Source organism: Giraffa tippelskirchi, chromosome 10 (genome assembly GCF_054371585.1).
Source record: "Giraffa tippelskirchi isolate mGirTip1 chromosome 10, T2T-mGirTip1v1.2.pri, whole genome shotgun sequence".
Taxonomy (NCBI): Eukaryota; Metazoa; Chordata; class Mammalia; order Artiodactyla; family Giraffidae; genus Giraffa; species Giraffa tippelskirchi.
This window is the reverse complement of record NC_137284.1, coordinates 97,574,899-97,598,891: the sequence shown is the minus strand read 5'-3', so window position 1 is coordinate 97,598,891 and position 23,993 is coordinate 97,574,899. Positions and strand designations below refer to the sequence as shown.

Sequence of the window (23,993 nt, the reverse complement as noted above, 5' to 3'; positions counted from 1 at the left end):
ATGTGTGGGGGGGGGGGGGGGAGTGAAAGGTATATAATATTTCATTATACATATTTTTATTTGACCAAGAATCCACATACATTTTGAGCAATACTAATTAATTCCATTGATAAACAGTAGGCTCTCAAAAGGCTTCTTTTTTCCTTTTCTTATAGTTCAGTTGAATTTTTGTGGAACAAGGCAGTTGCTTGAGTACTTTTGCCACTCTTCATTCTTACGAGTATAGTATGTTAAAAAACAAACCTCAAGCTTGACTTTTGCTATATAAAAGAGAAATATCTAAGGAAATGAAGGGGAAAAAACAAACTTTCAAAGTTACTCCTTAATGTAAGAAAATCAATAAATGTTTTTTTACAAACACATACACACATATCCATATCTTTTCCCAATTTACTATTTTATTAGGTCAATTCCTTTGTAAAGGTTTTTCCTAACCTCATTTAGTGGTACAGTAATTATTTCTTTATGTTTAAATTTAAAATTTGATTTTGTTATTAATTCAGTTTGCTCTTCCTGTTGCAGTCCCCACTAATTGAGGTTTTGCTACTGTTTCTAATAATTTTGCTTAATCTTGCAGACCAGTTTCCTAACTCATCTCAGAATGGGTCATGCAGACAAGTGCAGTATCCTCTGACAGATCTATCCCCCATCTTAACTAGTGGGGACTCTGATATATCCAGTCCATTACTGCAAAATACCGTCCACATCGACCTCAGTGCTCTAAATCCAGAGCTTGTCCAGGCAGTTCAGCACGTAGTAATTGGGCCAAGCAGTCTGATTGTACATTTCAATGAAGTCATAGGAAGAGGTAAGTATTTCCACTCAGCTTTTTGTTAAACACAATTTTCCAGTAAGCATTTTATCTTCTGCCTTTGCAGATTAGGAATTAGACAATGGTGAAAGCAACTGACAGAGCAGTGATAACAAGTGCACTTGATTTCTGTTCTGCAGAAATACAACCCTGCAAATCGCATCCATGGGGATTTGTCCCCGTGCATGGAGACAACTTGATAATCTCCCAGACATCTTACTAATGAATAACATTCCTTCCTCACCTTTTTCATAATGACAACTATAATTTCTTGAAAGTGCCTTTTACTTCTGTCTAAAAATCATTCTATTAAATTCTAATATTTTTACTCATATCTCCTTCCAGTCTTTCTTTACCCTGAGAATATTGACCAGCTCTATGAAGTCCTGGCTTATAGCAGTTTGTACACTGCTGGACAGCATCAGAAGACAGGGAATTTATAGCCTTCCCTTGATCTGAAGCAGTATACATCATCTCTACAATGCACTCCAATTTCTTTATACAAAGAGGAATGAATATTTGTATTAAGCCAGCCAGAGCAGCAATAACAGCTAGCATATACAGTACTGGAGGAAATATTGAGCAGGAAACGAAACCAACCAGAAGCCAGGAAATGAACTCCCGTTCCCTTTTTTTTCTAAAAAGCTTTTACCTTTAACACCGAATGGCCTCTGATCCTTTTATTCAGTATGTGCTGCAAGAGATAGCACAGACATCAGCCAGCATGATGCAGAGGAGACTGAAGGGACAGTTCGCCTTATGTGTTCACTAGGCCTTCCCATTTTCCTGTGATAGCATCAACACATTCCTCCGTCATATACTCCAGATTTTAGTCCTTAGCATGCTCCCCTTCACAAATAGCAGCCTCACTGTTAACAGACATCTTTCATATCAGAGTAATACATAGTTCTTTTACCAGTCTATAAATCCCAGTAACTACCAGTTTTAGAGTGTGTGACGAAACTAATTATGTTCTAATTCTGCATATTCTGAAATTAGTATTTTGTATTTTTATCATGAAAGGTGCTAAAATGGCAGTTATCTCTCTTATAAAGTAGTAATATGAATGATTCTGTGAATACTAACTACTGTTTATTTATATGCTTTCCCCAAGAGAATGTGAGCCCTCAAGAGTGTAGGTTTTTTTTATTCATCTTTGCATTACAAGAGGGTAGACTAATGCCCAACACTCACATGCTAGGCACTCGAGGAGTCTTAGCCAGCTGGATGAATTAATTAATGACTTACACAGCTATCAGACATTTGGCACCTCTGGGGAAAATTACTGCCACTGGATGAAAGGCTACCATTGGGAAAGTGATGTGGCTAAAACCAGAGAGAACTGGATGAAATGACTCAGAGTGAATTTGCTTCATTCAGGCCATTGTATTTCAGTTTCTGCCAGCCTTGATTGCATATTAACCAGTGACTAATAGGGGAAATCCTTATTCTATAATGCTCATCTTATTTCTAATGGTGACATTTGTATTTCATTTTGGTTTATTGGAATATAGAGAGCTTATTTTATTGTAGTTCTTCATGTGAATAAACTTTATTTTCATATTTAAAAGATATTTTTTGATCCTTAATAATAATGTTCCTTATATGAGACAGATGTTGGTCCTATTTTCACTGGTTCCACTGTTATTGAATACTTTATTATCTTAACATGTAATAACAATTACATCACCTAAATATTTTACCATGTATTAAATAATCATATTGCTTTTATCTTTGGGTAAAATATATTACATCTACATATTTTACAAACACACACAAGTAGTAGTACTGTTAATCAAAAGCATAAGAAACAATGCACTTTTTTGCCATGTAGGAAACAAAAAAGAAAAGATCATGAAGAGCTTAATAAACAATATTAAACAAATAAAACTAATGCAGCACTAACCAAGTTCCCTCTACCACATAGGACATTTTGGATGTGTATATCATGGAACTTTGTTGGACAACGATGATAAGAAAATTCACTGTGCTGTGAAATCCTTGAATAGTAAGTTGTGTTTTATTTAACAGTGGAGTACACTTCTGTGGTTGCAGACTAATAAACAGTTCATAATAAAATGTTGATTTACACTTTCCCTTGTGGAAAAATCAGTGACTGCTGGAACAATGGATCTAATCCTGAAATGTTGTTTGATCGAAATTCTTATTAAAATATTTCCTTAGAAATTATCCCTCAGAGGTCTCATAAGTAAGAATGAAAGAGAAATGAAATTCTTGGATGAGCCTAAGTATCATTTTAAATATGTTTGGCTTACAATATTTGTTTTGCAAGTGACATTTATGGAAACTATTGGAAGCATTTTGGCTCATACAGTAGTAATGACTCACTGTACCCAGAGGCATTACTATAATTATTTCTTTAACCACAACTTCCATCAAAAAGATAAAAAAATGAAATAAGTCAAACAAGAGAAAACAGCAGAAAATTGAAAAATTATAAATGTAGTAATACCTCATTTATCCACATTTTTGATGGATGAGATAATCCATTAATTAAATGAACTTCCTTAGCAAGCAATACTTACCCCCTTTTAATACTAGAATATATGTATTTTTAGTATTATTTACTATTGAGAAAAATCTGCTTAAAATGGAATGCATACTCTTTTTAAGAAGCAGGGAATGCTAGAGTTACTCAGTTTTCCTGGGTCTTTCCCATGTATACATGTTATTAAACTTTTTTTCAATTTTTTTCCTGTTTAAAAAAATAGAGAAGAAATATGGAATGCTTCCAAACATAAACAAGACTTTATTAATGACCCAGAGCCATAATTATAGCATGAATTACTATCTTGTACAACCCACCGTACTCATAGTAGAATTTGCCTGGCTTCACCTTTGCTGACAGGTCTCACATGTCAAGGCAATGTGCTTGCCTTTTCTACCATCATTTCTAAGTTTCTGCTCATAGTTTGAAGCAGCCTAAAAAAATGTTAACAAGATGCATTACAAATTTATATTGGAATTAATGTTTTCAATGCATGTGTGAAAGGTTTTCCTACAAGAAATGTTATCAACAGAAATATTTCAGCCTTTTTGAACATAAATCTTCATGCTGAGCAGTGTTCTGTATGGTTCATTTTGTTGGAAGTCTAACCACAAGATAATTAAAGCAACAATTTATATGAAATCTAACTACAAACTGTGATGGATTAAGTATAATTGTCAATAAATTTGCCTCAGTAAAGAGCACTACTGCCAGTGGTAGTAAGAAGACCTAATGCCAAGAAATCTTTCTCTGTCCCTGGTGTATGTTGATCTCTATTTGGTCCAGATGGACGTCTAGGTGTTGGAATGCACTGCATTTGTAAAAGAGTATCATCACTGACACAGATACTAATCAGATTAATAAATTAAAGGTTGTTAACTCTTCATTAGTGCTGACTAATACCAGGCCCTTGGGCTCTCTATTTGGAAACTATTATAACAAAAGAGTCTACTTAGATAGCGTAGGCAAGGTTTGGTCTTCAAATCCTCCTAGTCCAGGGACTGGAAAACTATGGCCTGCTGCCTGTCTTTGTAAACAGTTTATCAAGACTCAGCCACTAGCGGCTGCTTTTGCACTGCAATGGCAAGAGTTGTGTATTTGCGATAGAGACCATGTGGCTTACAAAGCCAAAAATATTTACTATCTTGTCCTTTACAGAAAAGTTTGCCAACCCCTGCCCTAGACAGTCACTACAGAAATGGACTGACCTGCTTCCCTCTCCTTTTTCTGTGTGAGACAAACTATGGTCCTGCATGAGACAAACTGATTGCTAGACTCTTTCAAAAACAAGGGCAGGTGGTGACTCAAAAGTGCAGCACAGGTGACATCATTCACTCAGTTGTATTGTAAAAAAACACTCTGAGGATGAGGCGTCAGGGCAAGATGTAGTCCAATGTTTTTATATTCTGTGCTGTCTCTCCCTGAACCTGATGAATGAAGTTAATGTCTCCACTGCTGGCTTTCTCAGGAATCACTGACATAGGAGAAGTTTCCCAATTTCTGACTGAGGGAATCATCATGAAAGATTTTAGTCATCCCAATGTTCTCTCGCTTTTGGGAATCTGCCTTCGAAGTGAGGGGTCCCCACTGGTGGTCCTACCATACATGAAACACGGGGATCTTCGAAATTTCATTAGAAATGAGACTCATGTAAGTATATTGCCAAGCTTACTAACTCGTGAACTAGCTGTAAGCCAGCCAGCCTTCCAAAATGTGCTATTTTGAACCTTTTTAAAATTTTTAGCCAAAGAAACCCATGTGAAATGTTGACACCATTCAAATGGACAGAGGCCCATTCAGTTCTCTGGTTTCTCAAAATCCTCTGTCCTAGTGGGAAGATAGTGATACGTAGAAGGGTTTCTGGGGACAATGATTCTTACCTGCCCCACAGGCAGCCTTGCTTTGCCATCCCCCAGACAGGTACACATCTTTCAATGCCTACGATACACCAGAAAAAGCACTGCACAGGAGATGTAGAGCTAGAATGAGCCTCAGCCCAAAGGGAGTTTTAACCTTAGAAGGAAGTAATTATGAATGAATCTCACTGTTCTTCAAAGTTGCCGCCCACTCTTCCACCTCAGGGCCTTTGCACTTCCTAGTCTCTCCACCTAGACTACTCTTCTCCAAAATATCCACATATCTCACTTGGTTATTAACTTCAGCTTCTGCTCTAATGTCATCTTTAAAATAAAGCTTCCCTGACTTATCTAAAATTGCAGCTGACCACTACACTCTCATGCCTTCTTTCTTTCTCCTCTTCCCTGCTTTGTTTTTATCCATCACACCCTCATATGATACACTAGGCCTGAATTGTCCAAAACTGTAGCCATAAGCCACACGTGAAATGTGACTAGTGTAAATTGAGATTTGCTGTAAGTGTAGACTACATCCCAGGTTTTCAATATTTAGTATTAAAAAAGAAGGTAAAATATCTCATCAGTAATTGTTTATACTGATTACATGTTAATATGATATTATTTTGGATATGTGGGTTGAAAAACATACTGTGAAAATAGTTTTTGCTTGTTTCTTTTTAATTCTTCAATGTGACTACTAGAAAAATTTTAATTACATATCTGGCTTGTCACATATTTCTATTGAACAGTACTCTACTAGGTAATAAATAAATGATAGCTGTGTATATGTATATATGTGTGTATACACTCACACACACACACACATCTTATTAGAGTACAAGCACATGAGGGTAGATAATTTTGTGTGTATTTTGTTCACTACTGTAGCTCAAACACCTAAAATAGAGTTAACTACATAGACTTGCAGGAGATACCTGCTGAATGAATGAGCTCAGGGTTACAAAAGAGACTCTTAGATGTTTCCAAATGACAGTTTTGTTAGTGACATTTATGCTAGCTCCAAAAAGGCTGAGCAAGCAATGGCTAGACCAGGAGCAGGGAGGGAAGAAGAAGTCTCCAGAACTGAAGTCACAGATGGCCCCAGGCTGCTTTTTGGCTTCTGTGAACAAACCTCTTTAGAAGTTATGGAGTAGCTTTACTCTTGATCAAAAAAATTTCATAAACATGGGATCAGATTCTTAGAGAAATGAGCTCTAGGATAGTAAAGAAATATTTTGCATTCAGTCAAAAGAGAATACTCTCTAGCTCTGAATTTTTGCAAATAAGGTGAATTTACCTTACAAAGTACCATTGCCTTTATAGTCCAAGGAGTCTGTACTTATTACAACCACTAACAGATATATCTTAAAGAGAGGCTGAAAACACAGGAAATGGTCTCTCTACATGCTGAGTGCATTAAGGGGGGCTGTAGCCCTCCTTGCAGGGTCCCCACTGGCTGCCTCTTTAGCTCACAAACTCCACTGTGGCTGCTGAAGAAGAGTTATCCTGTTCCTGATGACCAGGCACCGCAGTGACATCTGGGTGACTTCAGATATGGTTCTTATAGTTACTAAAGCCATTATGCTGTTCATCCAAGTTTGTGTGTTAAACAGATGGAGAATGAGATCTCCTGTTTGCTGTGTGGGTTCAGGCCACTGTTGCTTCAGTACCAGTAGGAGGGCCTCTAATATGATTGATTTCACTACAGCATAAGCTTTGGAGTCTTAACAGATATAGGCTAAAATCCTTACTCCACAACTTACCATCTGAGAGGTTTAGAGTGATTTATTTCTCTCAAAGTTTCTTGTATTAACCATGTATTTCTGGAGACCTGCCGACCCTGGAAGGACTGCTTTCCCCACTTCCCACAGGACTGGCAAATTCCCAGAGGTATTAAACAGCTCACCTTCAGAGAACATGCCTTTCATCACTAAACCAACCACTCCAGAGCCCATACCCCAACCACCTCCTTTAAAGGGTGTCAGCACCCTGGGCCACCATCTACCTGCCCTCATCACTTCAAGACCAGGTACCAGACTTCTAGGGACAGTCCTTACACCCCAGAGCCCACTGAAATTATTCAAACCAGCCGATTCTACACTGCTTCCTCTGCCTTGCCCATTCCTTCCCACAGAAATCACCATAAAGACTCTTGCTTATGTTTTCCCCTTGTTGCCTCTGCCTCCTAACCAGCCCTGGTGCTTCCCTGTGCGGCCTTGCATGCCTCTTCCTCTTGGGAATTGTAACAGTCTTTTGGATGGCATTTGTTCCCATCTGCTGGCTGTACCATACCTGAATAATAAATAAACTCCACATTTTAAAACAACTCAGTTCCCCATTTGGAAAATGGACAGAAGTGAGGGTATAACGATTAGCCAAAATTTATAAAAAAACCTCTAACATGGTATTTTGCAAATAACAGATACTAAGTAAATGATGATTATCAACAGGAAACAAGTTATTATTTGAAATAAGTAATTCTTTGCTGTTGATAAGAAATTGATAAGGTAATTCTTATCAATATTTCAGAATTCTAAGACCATAGCTAGAACAGTAAATGCTTATTAGTTTATGGGTTTCCAATTCTCTTTGATTACAGAACCCAACTGTAAAAGATCTTATTGGCTTTGGTCTTCAAGTAGCCAAAGGCATGGAATATCTTGCAAGCAAAAAGTTTGTCCACAGAGACTTGGCTGCAAGAAACTGTATGTAAGTATAAGAATCTCTGTGCCTGCAGTCCAAATTAAGTGACAGAGAGGAATCTGTTTCCCACTCTTCAAGGCTAGTGAGGATGTTTTCTCTTCTCATGTAAAAGTCCTTTATTTTCGTCACAGTTCTAAATCGATATGTAAGCACTGGGTATGTAGGTGGAGCTTTCAGGCTTTATCAAACAGAATTTAAAAGGAATTCTCCAGAGGGGGGTCTTAAACAGCTGTTGTGTGCTCTAGCTTTTCTTTTTCCTTCCCACCCATAGCCCCAGTGCTGTGGTTTCACAGTGCATTAGTGTTTGGAAGGGACAATTCGATCTGCAGCATTTTACAGTGAAACGGAGAGGGGCTGGTGACACAAATACCAACATATTGTAACTTCCCAAGAGTGGATTTGAAGTCAGCCTGCAGAAACTCTACCAAAAATGGTATTTGAGAATGAATATACAAAGAGGTTTATTTGTGTCTGGCTGCCTGGGCTGTGTAATACAACAGTCAACAGTTTGTAATTGATTCAGAGCTTTCCCTTCCATAGCACCGATTCATGGCTTATGGTATGTGTGAATGAAAGAACTGTGCTATTAATTTCCTACCTTGGTTTTGGTCAGTGTAACAACATAAAAGCCAGCTTAAACAAAGGATACATAGCCTCAGATAGAAGAATTGATTTTCCTGGAACCTTGCTGTTTTCCTAGATGCTTTACTACGTATCCTTTTTCTCTATTACCTCACTGATGGAAAAGAGTTGTATGTACTAGCCTAGCCCTTTGAGAAGGAAAAAATAAAATAACAGTCCCCTGTCATATCTCCCCCATAAAACTAAGTATTGCTAATAAATTGTCAAGTGGTAATTACTGATTGCTTTGGGTAGTCAGTTGGCATACTTGATTTAGCAACCAAAGAAAGCTGGGAATGTGGCCAATTTTACTACTTCTCCATATCTACATTAAAGCAAAAAGATTTTCTTATGCCACATCATTCACAATCTCTTTCTTTGGCCTGTTGAATTTGAAATGTAAATGTCAAGCATTTTTATTCAAGGATTCCATTGTGATTTAGCGCTAGTCAATACAGGCCAGATGAAGCTCTTCTGCAGAAGTTATGGATTTCAAATACTGAAGCTGCTTGTTCTAATCAATAGAGATTCAGAATCACTGTAAATTATTCTCTTTTAGCCACTGGTAATAATTTTTGTTTTTTCTGTAGGCTGGATGAAAAATTCACTGTCAAGGTTGCTGATTTTGGTCTTGCCAGAGACGTGTATGATAAGGAATACTATAGCGTACACAACAAAACAGGTGCAAAACTGCCAGTGAAATGGATGGCTTTAGAAAGCCTGCAGACTCAGAAATTTACCACCAAGTCAGATGTGGTAATGTATTCATCATCTCAACCTCCTCTTTACTTTCATATCCAACTTTTTTAGTAATTTTATGGGAACTTAATTTTTTTTAAAAAAGAAATCTTCAACACCATAATTTCAGCTTTTTTTCATAAGTAAAAATGGGCTTGATTGTTTAACAAGTACTCATACTATGGTCTCATAAATTCATTCATTTATTCAAAAAATGTTTGAATAAATGTCCAGCAGAACAGCATGTTAGGTCCTTGAGAACTGGGTGTAAGCCCTGCCCTCCAGGAGCTTTGTTCAGCAGGAGAGGGAAGCCATGTTCATCACTAACTCACACAAAGTAGACTGGGATTAATCTAGTCACTGGTAGCTCAAGGGCAGAAGAATTTTACCTAGAGAAAGAAACCTAGAAGCTGTCCCTGAGGCATATCTAGCAGTGAAAACATTATTCCTTTGCCTAGCCCTCCTTTATCTGCAAAGGTCATCCTCCTCTCACAGAACAAGCATCTGAGGGTGGGGAAGACACCCACCTGGGCAGCCAGATCTACCACACTGCCCTTTCACCTGGTGGAGAAAGTGATTCTTGAAATGGGCTTTAAAGTAAGGATGATGGAATGGACAGTGAAATAAAAAATGCCAGTCCAGGTGAGATAAAGGGGCAGGAAAGTACTCACTTCTTTAAAGTTCTAAGCAGACAATAAGCAGTGGTGATTTGGCAAAAATAGAAGGCGCAGAGGGAGAATAAACTGAGAAAAATATTTTCATAGTAGATCATAGAGATCCTTGGAAAGCAAACTAGGGAGTCTGGAATTTATTCTCTGGCCATGTGGAATCAGATTACACTATAGCCTTTCTTCATTCTGCAGAATGTTTTGAGAGGAGTAGACACAGGAAGACAAAGTGAGAGATAGAATATGAAATAATATAGATACTGTAAAAACAGAAAAGATGGAAGAGAAGGCATCTCAGAGGTAGAAACAACAGTATTTAGCAAGAAATTGATGAAAGTCACAGCTGAGCGAAGTTATATACTGGTACAATTACAATTATGTGAGATAGAGGCACAAAAGCCAGTTTAAGAGGAAAAATACCAATTATGCCTTGCACATGCTGAGTTTGACTTGGGAGTAGGACATACAGGCAGAAGTGTCTTTCGTGCAACTGGAAGTGTGTATCTACAGCTAGTACAAACACCTTGGTTGTCTTAATCAACTCGGGCTGCCATAACAAAACACCATAGACTGGGTGGCTTACACAGCAGACATTTACTTTTCACAGTTCTAGTGGCTGAAAGTGGGAAATGGGGATTCCAGTGGTCAAATCCTGATGAGGCAAGCACATGGTCACCTTCTCACTATGCCTTATGCTGGGGAGAGAGCAAGAGTAAGCTTTCTGGGTCTCTTCTTGTAAAGGCACTAATCCCATCCTCATGACCTCATGTAAACCTAATTTTCTCCCAAAGGCTCCCCCTCTAAATATCATCACACTGGAAGTTAGAGTTTCAACATATGAATTTTGAAAAGAATGGTGCACAATTCAGTCCATAGCAGAGGTCAAGGCTGGAAATAGGCTTTTGAGACTCCAATACAATTATTCAGAGGAACCTACATACATGCCATGAAGGAGAAAAGCAGAGAAGTGGAAGACCCAGAGGAAGAGAAAGTGTCAAGAAGAAATGGGGTATGGTCAGCAGAGGCTCCTGCTACTCAGAGCACAAGAAGGGTCTTGGAACCTGAATGATTTGGTCTAGAGTGTGTGGAGGAGCCTGGGTGTTGAATGGAATATTCTGTTTGCCTTTCATAAATCAAGAGGACTATGATATGTGGAGGTTCAGTTCAGTTCAGTTCGGTCGCTCAGTCGTGTCCGACTCTTTGCGACCCCATGAATTGCAGCACGCCAGGCCTCTCTGTCCATCACCAACTCCCGGAGTCTACCCAAACCCATGTCCATCGAGTCGGTGATGCCATGCAACCATCTCATCCTCTGTCGTCCCCTTCTCCTCCCGCCCCCAATCCTACCCAGCATTAGGGTCTTTTCCACTGAGTCAACCCTTCGCATGAGGTGCCCAAAGTATTGGAGTTTCAGCTTCAACATCAGACCTTCCGATGAACACCCAGGATTGATCTCTTTTAGGATGGGTTGATTGGATCTCCTGCAGTCCAAGGGACTCTCAAGAGTCTTCTCCAACACCACAGTTCAAAAGCATCAATTCTTCGGCGCTCAGCTTTCTTCACCGTCCAACTCTCACATCCATACATGACCACTGGAAAAACCATAGCCTTGACTAGATGGACTTTTGTTGGCAAAGTAATGTCTCTGCTTTTAAATATGCTATCTAGGTTGGCCATAACCTTCCTTCCAAGGAGTAAGCGTCTTTTAATTTCATGGCTGCAATCACCATCAGCAGTGATTTTGGAGCCCAAAAAAATAAAGTCTGCCACTGTTTCCACTGTTTCCCCATCTATTTCCCATGAAGTGATGGGACCAGATGCCATGATCTTAGTTTTCCAAATGTTGAGCTTTAAGCCAACTTTTTCACTCTCCTCTTTCACCTTCATCAAGAGGCTCTTTAGTCCTTCTTCACTTTCTGCCATAAGGGTGGTGTCATCTGCATATCTGAGGTTATTGATATTTCTCCCGGCAATCTTGATTCCAGCTTGTGTTTCTTCCAGCCCAGTGTTTCTCATGATGTACTCTGCATATAAGTTAAATAAGCAGGGTGACAATATACATCCTTGATGTACTCCTTTTCCTATTTGGAACCAGTCTGTTGTTCCATGTCCAGTTCTAACTGTTGCTTCCTGACCTGTATAAAGGTTTCTCAAGAGACAGGTCAGATGGTCTGGTATTCCCATCTCTTTCAGAATTTTCCACAGTTTATTGTGATCCACACAGTCAAAGGCTTTGGCATAGTCAATAAAGCAGAAATAGATGTTTTTCTGGAACTCTCTTGCTTTTTCGATGATCCAGCAGATATTGGCAATTTGATCTCTGGTTCCTCTGCCTTTTCTAAAACCAGCTTGAACATCTGGAAGTTCACGGTTCACGTATTGCTGAAGCCTGGCTTGGAGAATTTTGAGCATTACTTTACTAGCATGTGAGATGAGTGCAACTGTGCGGTAGTTTGAGCATTCTTTGGCATTGCCTTTCTTTGGGATTGGAACGAAGACTGACCTCTTCCAGTCCTGTGGCCACTGCTGAGTTTTCCAAATTTGCTGGCATATCGAGTGCAGCACTTTTGAGAATTTGAAATAGCTCAACTGGAATTCCATCACCTCCACTAGCTTTGTTCGTAGTGATGCTTTCTAAGGCCCACTTGACTTCACATTCCAGGATGTCTGGCTCTAGGTGAGTGATCACACCATCGTGATTATCTGGGTCGTGAAGATCTTTTTTGTACAGTTCTTCTGTGTATTCTTGCCACCTCTTCTTAATATCTTCTGCTTCTGTTAGGTCCATACCATTTCTGTCCTTTATCGAGCCTATCTTTGCATGAAATGTTCCTTTGGTATCTCTAATTTTCTTGAAGAGATCTCTAGTCTTTCCCAATCTGTTGTTTTCCTCTATTTCTTTGCACTGATCACTGAGGAAGGCTTTCTTATCTCTCCTTGCTATTCTTTGGAACTCTGCATTCAGATGGGAATATCTTTCCTTTTCTCCTTTGCTTTTCGCTTCTCTTCTCTTCCAGGCTATCTGTAAGGCCTCCTCAGACAGCCGTTTTGCTTTTTCGCATTTCTTTTCCATGGGGATTTTCGTGATCCCTGTCTCCTGTACAATGTCACGAACCTCTGTCCATAGTTCATCAGGCACTCTGTCTATCAGGTCTAGACCCTTAAATCTATTTGTCACTTCCACGGTATACTCATAAGGGATTTGATCTCGGTCATACCTGAATGATCTAGTGGTTTTCCCTACTTTCTTCAATTTAAGTCTGAATTTGGCAATAAGCAGTTCATGATCCGAACCACAGTCTGCTCCCGGTCTTGTTTTTGCTGACTGTATAGAGCTTCTCCATCTTTGGCTGCAAAGAATATAATCAATCTGATTTCGGTGTTGACCGTCTGGTGATGTCCACGTGTAGAGTCTTCTCTTGTGTTGTTGGAAGAGGGTGTTTGTTATTACCAGTGTGTTCTCGTGGCAAAACTCTATTAGCCTTTGCCCTGCTTCATTCTGTACTCCAAGGCCAAACTTGCCTGTTACGCCAGGTGTTTCTTGACTTCCTACTTTTGCATTCCAGTCCCCTATAATGAAAAGGACATCTTTTTTGGGTTTTAGTTCTGAAAGGTCTTGTAGGTCTTCATAGAATCGTTCAACTTCAGCTTCTCCGGCATTACTGGTTGGGGCATAGACTTGGATTACCGTGATATTGAATGGTTTGCCTTGGAAACGAACAGAGATCATTCTGTCGTTTTTGAGATTGCATCCAAGTACTGCATTTTGGACTCTTTTGTTGACCATGATGGCTACTCCATTTCTTCTAAGGGATTCTTGCCCACAGTAGTAGATATAATGGTCATCTGAGTTAAATTCACCCATTCCAGTCCATTTTAGTTCGCTGATTCCTAGAATGTCGACGTTCACTCTTGCCATCTCCTGTTTGACCACTTCCAATTCACCTTGATTCATGGACCTAACATTCCGGGTTCCTATGCAATATTGCTCTTTACAGCATCGGACTTTGCGTCTGTCACCAATCACATCCACAGTTGGGTGTCGTTTTTGCTTTGGCTCCATCCCATCATTTTTTCTGGAGTTATTTCTCCACTGATCTCCATTAGTATATTGGGCACCTACTGACCTGGGGAGTTCATCTTTCAGTGTCCTATCTTTTTGCCTTTTCATACTGTTCATGGGGTTCTCAAGGCAAGAACACCATGACCCATCTGTCTTGGGTAGCCCCACACGGTATGTGGAGGTAGGGAAACAGGAATGTCTCAATCCTTGAGGATAACAACCAAAATCAAGAAAAGCATTAACTTGTGACATCAGCAAACAAGGTGGGAAGAAAATAGCATTAATGGAGGACGTAGATTGCAAAAGAGAAAGGATTGGCAGCTATTAAGATATAACAAGGGATGGGGATCTGAGTATGGCTTTGGGAAGAGAGAAGTTGTCTACCCTCCTCCCTGTGAGTCAGCAAGAGAGAGAGGTGTGGCCTCTATTGGTAAGAGTTTTGAAGATGTTGTGGTCTTTAAGTGAAAGCAGAGTTTCAGTTCCTGAGGAAGTGGAGGAGTCATAAGAGAATAAGCTGAGGGTGACTGAGAGCATGTTTTCAATGAACACATGTATCACAGGACATGGTGGAGGAATGGGACTTCAGGGTGGATAAGATTGGTAAGTGGATGTGATAGCCCATGCTAGAGCTTATTGCCTGGATTTTAATCCTGAAAGATTGTGGAAAAAGATGAAATAAAAAGGTGCTAGAGAGGTAGGCTGAGGAAACATTGGTGATGATGACAGGTAAAGGCATCAGGTAAAGAGAATTAACCCATCCTGAAAGCATGTACATTTCATCTAGACTTGACTACCGCTAGGAAGGAGAACCAACTCTTAGAACTCAATAAGAAGGCAAAATAACCCATTTTTAAAAAATAGGCAGAAGATTTGAATAGACATTTTACCAAGGAGATGTATGAATACCTAGCTAATAAGCACATGAAAACATATGCCCACACAAAGACTTGCTCATGAATGCTCACAGCAGTGTTATTCATAATAGCCAAAAAACCAGGAGCGATTTTGATGTCCATCAACTGGCAAATGGGTATATAAAGCATAGTATATCTATACAACAGAATAATGTTATTCAGTAATGTGAAAGAACCACTGATGCATGCGACAATGTGGATAAACCTCAAAAACATTATGTCAGGTGAAAGAAGGCAGACTCAAAATTATAACACATTGAGTAATTCCATTTATGTGAAATTTCCAGAAAGGGGCAAAAAAAATGAGATAGAAAACAGATCAGTGGTTGCCTGGGGCTGAGGGTGGGAGCAAAGATTGACTACCAACAGGCATGAGGGAAGTATCTGGGATGTTGGAATTGATCTAAAACTAAATTGTGATGATAGCTGCACTACTATATAAATTTACTAAACATCATTGACTATATACTTACAGTTGGCAAATTTTATGACATATAAATCATACCTCAGCAAAGTTATTAAGACAAGTCTGATGAAATTTTGGATGCTCAAAGCAGGAGTTGGGATTCTGGGCTTTTTGATAGTCCTGTATCACTCACCACTATCTTCACAAAAATACACATGCACAGCAAGGAGTTTAGCACTTCTTGTAAAGCGACTGTCACTCAGATACTTAGGAAATTTACACAGGCTTCTATAGATTGAAAGTGCTATGTCTTTCTCCCTCTCATTGAAAGACTCTATACTGTACTATATAAAGGGTGAACCTGAGTAATCCATACCATGCTGCTTTGACAGATTGTTATTGATTGGATGGTTATTGATGGATTTATAAATTTGCATGAAGTTTTCATTTCTAAGACAGCACAATCTTTTGCATGTTGACATAGAACATATCCAAGCACCTGTAATAAACTATATTATGTTGAGACCTACAGACAAAAACTTGCCTGTTTGTAGGAAGGTCTACTTTCTCACAAATGCCCAGATGCAGTTCAGCTAAAATCTGAGTACTCTTGAAACCCTTTCCAACAATTGAAGTATCTTCTATACATGCAGTTACTCATATCCAGTATTGCATAGTGTTTGTGCTTAGAACAGGTGCTTTCACTAAAGTCAGTACTGACTTCTCCTTTGTTCAACCAACTGGCTTTCTCATCCTGCTTCATCATTCTGCTGCATTTAATATCGTCAGCTATCCTCTTCTTGAAATTTCCTTCTCCTTTGTTTTCAGGGCCACTGTACCATCCTGTTTTCCTCCTGCTTTTAGACTGTGTTTTCTTTACCTTGACAGCTTCTCTTTCTTCTCTCACAGCCTACATACAACTGTCCCCCAGGATTTTGGTCTTAAGGTGTCAGCCTCTCTCAACAATTTCAACCATTCCCATCAACAGTCACCTTTGCATCTCTCTTACTAAATGTTTTCATCAGCAACACAAATTTACTGTGTTCAAAGTCAAGTTCTTCCCTGCCAACTGTCGATGCCTCACTTCTTTATTTCTATTAATGGTATCACCATTGTGCAATATACCAACTCTTCATCCTTTCTATTGTGCAGTTCTTTAGGTTTTAAAGATTGCATCAGTTGTATGACCCCAACCACCACAACCAGGATATGAAACAGTTCCATCATCCCAGAAAATTTCCTTACACCTCTTGGTGGTGTAACCTGCCCTAACCCTAAAACCTGAAAACCACTGGTCCATTTTTTCTCTGTAGTTTTACCTTTTCTAGAATGTCCTATGAATGGAATCATACAGTAAATAGCCTTTGAGTCTGTCTCCTTCACATAGCATAATGCATTTGAGAGGATCAGCAGTATCAATGTATCCATAGTTATTCTTTTTTTATTATGATAAAAAACATAAAGTTGACCATCTTAACCATTTTAAGTGTATTGTACAGTATAGTTGACTGTGTGCACAGTGCTTTACAACTGATTTCTAGAACTTGCAAAACTGAAACTCTATATCCACTGAACAACTCCCCATTTCCCCCTCCCCCAGTTTCTCCGGCAACCGCCATTCTACTTTCTAAGAGTTTGACTATTTGGATACCTCATGATAAGCGAACTCATGTAGTATTTGTCTTTTTTGTAACTGGTTTATTTCACATAAGTAGGCTTGCTAGATCATATACATTCTATTTTCTAGTGTTTTTTAAATTGGGTTATTTTTTATTTTATTGTTAAGAGTTCATTATGTATTCTGGTTATAGGTACATGTTATCAGATATGTGTTCTTACAAATAATACTTTTTAGTCTGTGGCTTGCCTTTTTAATTGTGTCTTTCAAAGAGCAGAAGTTTTCAGTTTTATTGAAAAGATTATCAACCTACTAGTTGCTAAATTTTATCAATTAATCCATTTTTAAATTAGTTATGCTTTTTTATAAAGGTATTATATCTCAGTTTACTTTTTTAATTTTTTTTTATTGAAAGATAATTGCTTTTTTGAATGCTCAAATTTGGCTGTATCTATTCTTTGATTGCTGCAGCAATGTGCCTATCACTTTTTATAGCTTGTAACAATCTCTTACCTCTAACAACTGCTTTGAGCTTCATCTTTGGTAAAATTAGGCAGAGATTCTTCAGATGAGCTCACTCTGGTGCTCAGATATTCAGAAAGCCTTGATCATTCACACAATAAGCACGAAAGACTGTGCTCTCCTGTCTTGAAACTAAAACTGACTTGCTTCCATCATTTTTAATGCTCAAGCATCATACACCTCCCCCACCCCTTTGTCTCTCTCTCCTTCTCTATCCCTCCCTCTCATGCCCCACCCCCAGCCTCTCTCTTCTTGGTCAGTATCATTCTCTTCCTTCACTTCCCCACCCCCTACCATCCAGTCAGTCCAAGCTGTTAAGGGGAGTTTGGAATGCAGACTGTTCATGAAACTGTCTCCCTCTCACCTCTTCTGTCCCATGATTTTTCCAACCCTCCTCTGATATCAGTTGTCTAAGTCCTACAGTTGCTTGGGTTTCCCTGGTGACTCAGCTGGTAGTGAATCTGCCTGCAATGCAGGAGACCTGGGTTCAATCCGTGGGTTGGGAAGATCCCCTGGAGAAGGGAAAGGCTACCCACTCCAGTATTCTGGCCTGGAGAATTCCATGGACTGTATAGTGCATAGGGTCCCAAAGAGTCGAATACAACTGAGTGACTTTCACTATAATTCCTTAAAGGACTAAATTTATCCAACTCTTCCCCCTTGTTTTTGCAAATTTGCCTCCAGACATCCTATAACCTAGGCTGTCAGTTAGGGAGACCTGATCACACACTAGTAATCAGCCTCTCAGAACTTCGGTTCCTCATTCTTGAAACATTTACAAAACTGAATACATTACAGACTTGTTATAAGGATTAAATAAGACAATCTTTTTTTAAAGGGCATGATGCTCATCCATGCCAAGCTCATTTGATGACACGTGCTCTCTCCCACCGCTCTAATTTGGGAGAGCAAATTAGAGAGTTCACTCTCCTGGCAGAGTTCAGTCTCTCCCAGGAGAGAGAGAGTTCAGTCTCATAAGGTTCCATGTTGCCAGTATTCAGTAGCAGCCCTCACCTGCCCCGTTCAAAAGTGTTCAAAAGTGTCCTAACTGGTCTCTTTATTGTGGATGGGCTTCCTCTGTTTGTTCAAAGCACTGTTTACAGATGCAATCTCCTGGAGCTCAACCCCAGTCACGTCCCATTGATTTCAGTTTAACCCATGATTAACATTGAAAAACACAGTCCCCTTTCAACCTTATTCAAAAACACGGTCCCCTTTCAACCTTATCTATCCTTCATTCCTTCATCTGCTCCACACATCAAGCAGAGTGACCTGTTGTCCTTATAGTTCAAAAAAACACGTTTGAGTGTTTTACCCTTTACCCCTGGGCCCACTGCCTTCATCCAGAACACTCTTTCTGCCCTCACAATACATGTATCTACAGAACAAACTCTCACTGTTCCTCAGGACCCACTATACTGTCACTTTCTTCCTAAAGCCTCTCTTAGTACCCCACTATTATCCCTTTGCCTTTTTCACAACATCTGTACCTCTTTTCTATAATTGCTCTGTATTCCAGTTATTAGATATTATTGTTTTACGTGACAGTTAATTGCATAACTAATTGCACAATTCTCTTAACCCTGTTAAATCAGCCTCAGGGCCTGTCCAGTAACTTGGACAGTAACCTACCTGTGCATCATCAAAGGTCAGTGTGTGCTAAGTCACGTTCGTCGTGTCCAACTCTTTGCAACCCTATGGACTGTAGCCCGCCAGGCTCCTCTGTCTGTGGGATTCTCCAGGCAAGAATGCTGGAGCGGGTTGCCATTTCCTTCTCCAGGAGATCTTCCCTACCCAGGGATTGAACCTGCATCTGTCTTGTGCATCGGCAGGCCAGTTCTTTACCACTAGCGCCAGGTGGGAACCCCTCAAGGGTCAATAGATACTTGTTAAATTGATTTAAATTCTAATGCAAATTCCAGGACTTAACACAGTGGTGTCATCAGAAGTGACTCAGAAGATTTTGAGGCTTTGAAAACTCTGAAAGGCTGCAGAAGACAGCAAATTTATCTAGTACCCTGCCCCACCTCGCCCCCACCCCACCCCACCCAAGGAGTTTGTTTTGTCTATTTGGATCAAGGAAGTCAGTGGCCTTAAAGCATTCTTGAACTTGGGCAAAAGGAAAAAGTCGTTCATGGAGATTTGTATCAGCAACTACAATGTCTACCTGCTTGCTTCTTTTCAGAAACACATGCTTTAGTCCCCTTGCTGAGTTACGAGCTACGCTTGCATCTCAGTTTTATGTTTTCCTGCTCTTCATGTCTGGGCTGTATTCTCTTTCCCCTCCAAGCTTCTTTTTCCTCAGGGCCTCATTTGTACCCCTCTGGGCTGCTGTATGCAAGTGTCCTGGAGGTGTCATGAGAGAACTGATTTCCTGGGTCCTCTGCCCCGGGGAAGACCCACACATGTTGACTTACTCTCATTGTGTCATTCTTACCTTGGCACATGTCCAGGGTGAGATAGCAGGCATGACCTGATCTGTTCCAAGGAGAGTGCTCTAAATCAAGAAACTGCATATTTAGTGAAGTTTAGAAGGCAATGGCACCCCACTCCAGTACTCTTGCCTGGAAAATCCCATGGACAGAGGAGCCCGGTAGGCTACAGTCCATGGGGTTGCTAAGAGTTGCACATGACTGAGCGACTTCACTTTCACTTTTCCCTTTCATGCACTGGAGAAGGAAACGGCAACCCACTCCAGTATTCTTGCCTGGAGAATCCTAGGGACGGCGGAGCCTGGTGGGCTGCCGTCTATGGGGTCGCACAGAGTCGGACACGACTGAAGCGACTTAGCAGCAGCAGCAGCAGCAGTAGACCAAGCAAAATCCAAGAGTCATGAACTCTTAAATGTTTATCCCTGTGTGAATTCAAATTTATTGAGAAATTTTTAGCAAATCAGTCAACCTCTCTGTGTCCTTGTGATCATCCTATAAAGTACTGTTACAGCTGTTTTATATTAATTTCCTCCTTTAACATTTTCAAAATATAGTTATTTTATTGAAATTCATTTTTCATTCAAGAGCCTTGATGCTGAGCAGTCTTATTACTTCTGATTTTTAATATAGATTTTTACTTTTACTGACTTAGACCTTTTAACATTAACTTTTAGATATGGTTACATTTCTTTAGGAGTGTTTCCATTCATTTGGAAATCATTTAAATTTTGGAAGCCTTGTCTTCTTTTTTTTTTTTTTACTAATAATCTAAACTTGTAATGAAGCCACTGAATAAAGAAGGATAGAAACATGTTAATGCTTTGACTCTATAGGGAAAGAACTTGGAAAATGCACTGTGCTAACTACTGATGAAATTGAAATCATCATGTGGACTTCAGGCATCCTTTTTGAAAACTTTACATTTGCTTGTAATCTAAATTTTAATTCTGGTTTAAACAAGTCATAAACTTACAGGTTACTAATTGTCTTCAAGGAAAACTTTGCCTAAAACAGCAATAGTATTGAATACTAAACCAAGTTTTGTTATGAAGACCTACTTATCACCTTTCGTATTTGTGCGGCCATTCTTCCCTCACCTGGATTCTCCCTTCCCTTGTTTGACCAGTGGTCCTTTGGCGTGCTCCTCTGGGAACTGATGACGAGAGGAGCACCACCTTATCCTGACGTCAACACCTTTGACATAACAGTTTATTTGTTGCAAGGAAGAAGGCTCCTTCAACCTGAATACTGCCCAGATCCCTTGTAAGTAAGAATTCCAGCGGCGTCTTCTGTAGCTCTTATGTTCTTTACTTTTGCAGAAGTGCTTGCCTTCAGAGTCCTCACAGCATTGCGTCCTTTCTGAAACAGGTATGAAGTGATGCTGAAATGCTGGCACCCTAAAGCTGAGCTGCGCCCATCCTTTTCTGAACTGGTCTCCAGGATATCCGCGATATTCTCTACTTTCATTGGGGAGCACTATGTCCATGTGAATGCTACTTACGTGAACGTCAAATGTGTCGCTCCGTATCCTTCTCTGTTGTCATCACAAGATAATGTCAGTGACGAGGGGGACACATGATGGATGCAGGCACCTGTGCCGCCGAGTCCCCGTCTGAGAAACATCACTGAACTGCCTGGACAACAGGCAACCCTCTGTCCAACATTCTTTTCACTGCCTGGCCACTGAAAGGCCACTGGGTATTTTTTGCTTTTGCCAAGATTGCACTATTATAGGACCTTATATTGTTGTTAAAATGACTGGATTCTACAGAATTTCTCATCTGACAAAGCATCAGAGCAAGCAGCTTGGTCTCACAGACCAGTGACCAACAGCAATCCTGCAACTGTGATAATGCTTCTGTCACATTCAGGCCAAAACCCAAATGCTGGGTTGAAATTTTTAAAAATCAAGATCCCACTTGATTTCATATGGGAAATTGAAGCAATGCATTTTGAGGGCTTCTTAATGACAGAAAATTCAAAAGAAATGGTAATGTCTCAACAGGCATGGCAGCCCTGGGACCAAACCACTCATTTAGAATTAAAATGTTACAAAGAACTTATGTGTTGTATGAAAAACACATTTTTTTATTACCGATGTTGTCATTTGCCCATTAGGTAATCAATCATTCCCTTTTAAATTTTTGTGTACACGTTCCTTTTATTGGAGAACTATCCATAGACAATACAGTCAACATTTCAAAACAGCAAGACAAGAAATATGTTTATAAATATATAGGAATATTTACATATTGTACATAAACAACATTAAGGTTTTCATAAAATAGCTTAGTCTCAGTGAAATATTTGCCATTTAAAAATCAACTGTTTAAGAATGATACTTTTCTAATCTGGATGTGGACATTTAGAAGTTTTGTCTTTTTTTTCATGACAACTCTGAAAATAAAACAAGTAATTTGTGATGACAGTTGTTTTTAAAAGTAACTCAGCATGTTTTTAAAGCAGAATACCTCTGACTAAAAGCATTATTGGTTCCAATCATGGCCCATATGTAGAGCCTTGGAAAGAATCAATGGACTGGAAATATCAGCCTCTTTGTCAGGTGGCAGCTTTCCACCCCACAAACAATTGGAAACAATCAAATCAGGGGGAATCCAGTTTTGTATTAGAACATGATGTGTTAATTAAGCAAAACATATTTTAGGGAAAAAAAATATGTTGATTGAAAGTTCTGACCATTTCGCCTGGATGAACAGTTACTCTGGTCAGGACTTTTGTGATGTTTTGTTCTGTGGGATTTTGTGCTTACTACTGTATAATGCATGTGGCACAGGATACTCAAACTGGTTTTGTTGATATAAACATTTAAAGTATTATATTTTTATAAAAAGGTTTATTTTTAATGATGTGAGAAAACTTTTGTTAGGCCACAAAAATACTGCACTGTGAACATTTCAGAAAAGGTATATCGAACTTGGATTAATAACAGCATGGTTTTAAATGGCTGTGAATAAGTGATAAGGAAATGTACTGACTGCCAGAACTCCCCACCCTCATTACATCACCAGGACTTGAAGCCAAGGGTTAACACAGCAAGCTATAGAGGGTGTGTTTATAGTAGAGTTGAGCTAAAACCCAATAGTAGAGTTGAGCTCTTCTTGTGAGACAGTGATTACAACTGAAAGTTCTTTGACAGTGGTGGAACTTACCAGAAGACCCAAGGAATTGTACTGCAGAGATATTCCAATTCAAATATTATTTCAGAAGGGTATAGAGTGATACTAATTACAAAATATTGTAAATAATGGATGAGGAAGAAAAAAAATCTGCCCTGCAGAAAAAAACTGTTTCTACTAATGTCAGGAGAATGAATACATCAAGAATAGAGCTTATGGAAACAACTCATCAACAAGACTGCACACCTGTATATATGCTTGAGAAAGCTACAATGTGAAAGTCGTGTTTGGTATTTATAAATGTGTCCTTAGGTTAATATGTCTGGACAGACTGTGGGAGTTAAGTGATTCTTCTAAGAATTAGATACTTGTCACTGCCTATACCTGCAGTTGAGCTGAATGGTACTTTGTATGTTAATAGTTGTTGTTCTGATAAATCATACAATTAAAGTGATGTATCATCTTGTATACTGAAAGCTGGTTATTGCTAGTCATGCTTGATTACCTGCCCATTTACATAAGGATAGGGGAAGCCTAAGATTGATTTCACCTGGCTACATCAAGTCATCCATTGGAAGAGTGTTGTTAGTCAAGTTAATGCATCCGTACCTAAAAGAATTTGCATCCCTGAGTTTCAGGAAGTCTCTGCCTTTCTAAACGGTGTTTCCTCTGACCTGCTGCATTACCTAGCATTTCCCTAGCAGTCTTTCAGCTGCCAGAGCACCTGGCCTCTACTTCAGCTTGATGCTCTTCTCCAGCAAGGTGCATCCTTGTACCAGAAGATATGACAATGGAACTGCAACCTGCAGTTGGCACAGAGATACTCAGTTGGGTGTTGGAGGAGAGAGAACTTCTTACCCCCTGTAAAACCTTACTTTTCATCAAGGGTTCCCACTCTTCAGGTGTCCCCAGGGACTAGCGAAACTCTCTTCAGGTTATATCCATGAGTATTGTTGTAATGGTAAAGGAATTCAGAGGTGAAATATCAGTCATCT

The 23,993-nt window shown here is 39.5% G+C and overlaps 1 protein-coding gene across 1 annotated transcript in view; it reads left to right on the top strand.

Annotated features, from left to right (window-relative positions):
- The window catches only part of MET (MET proto-oncogene, receptor tyrosine kinase), a 120,694-nt gene extending 97,220 nt beyond the window's left edge, over window positions 1–23,474 (top strand). Inside the window, exons 15-21 of the mRNA XM_081537884.1 lie at window positions 578–808; window positions 2,739–2,819; window positions 4,789–4,970; window positions 7,776–7,885; window positions 9,091–9,256; window positions 20,988–21,124; window positions 21,230–23,474. Coding sequence (XP_081394010.1) covers window positions 578–808; window positions 2,739–2,819; window positions 4,789–4,970; window positions 7,776–7,885; window positions 9,091–9,256; window positions 20,988–21,124; window positions 21,230–21,440 — 1,118 coding nt within the window. The 3' untranslated portion in view covers window positions 21,441–23,474. The remainder of the gene's footprint in view (window positions 1–577; window positions 809–2,738; window positions 2,820–4,788; window positions 4,971–7,775; window positions 7,886–9,090; window positions 9,257–20,987; window positions 21,125–21,229) is intronic.
- The last annotated feature ends 519 nt before the right edge of the window (window positions 23,475–23,993 follow it).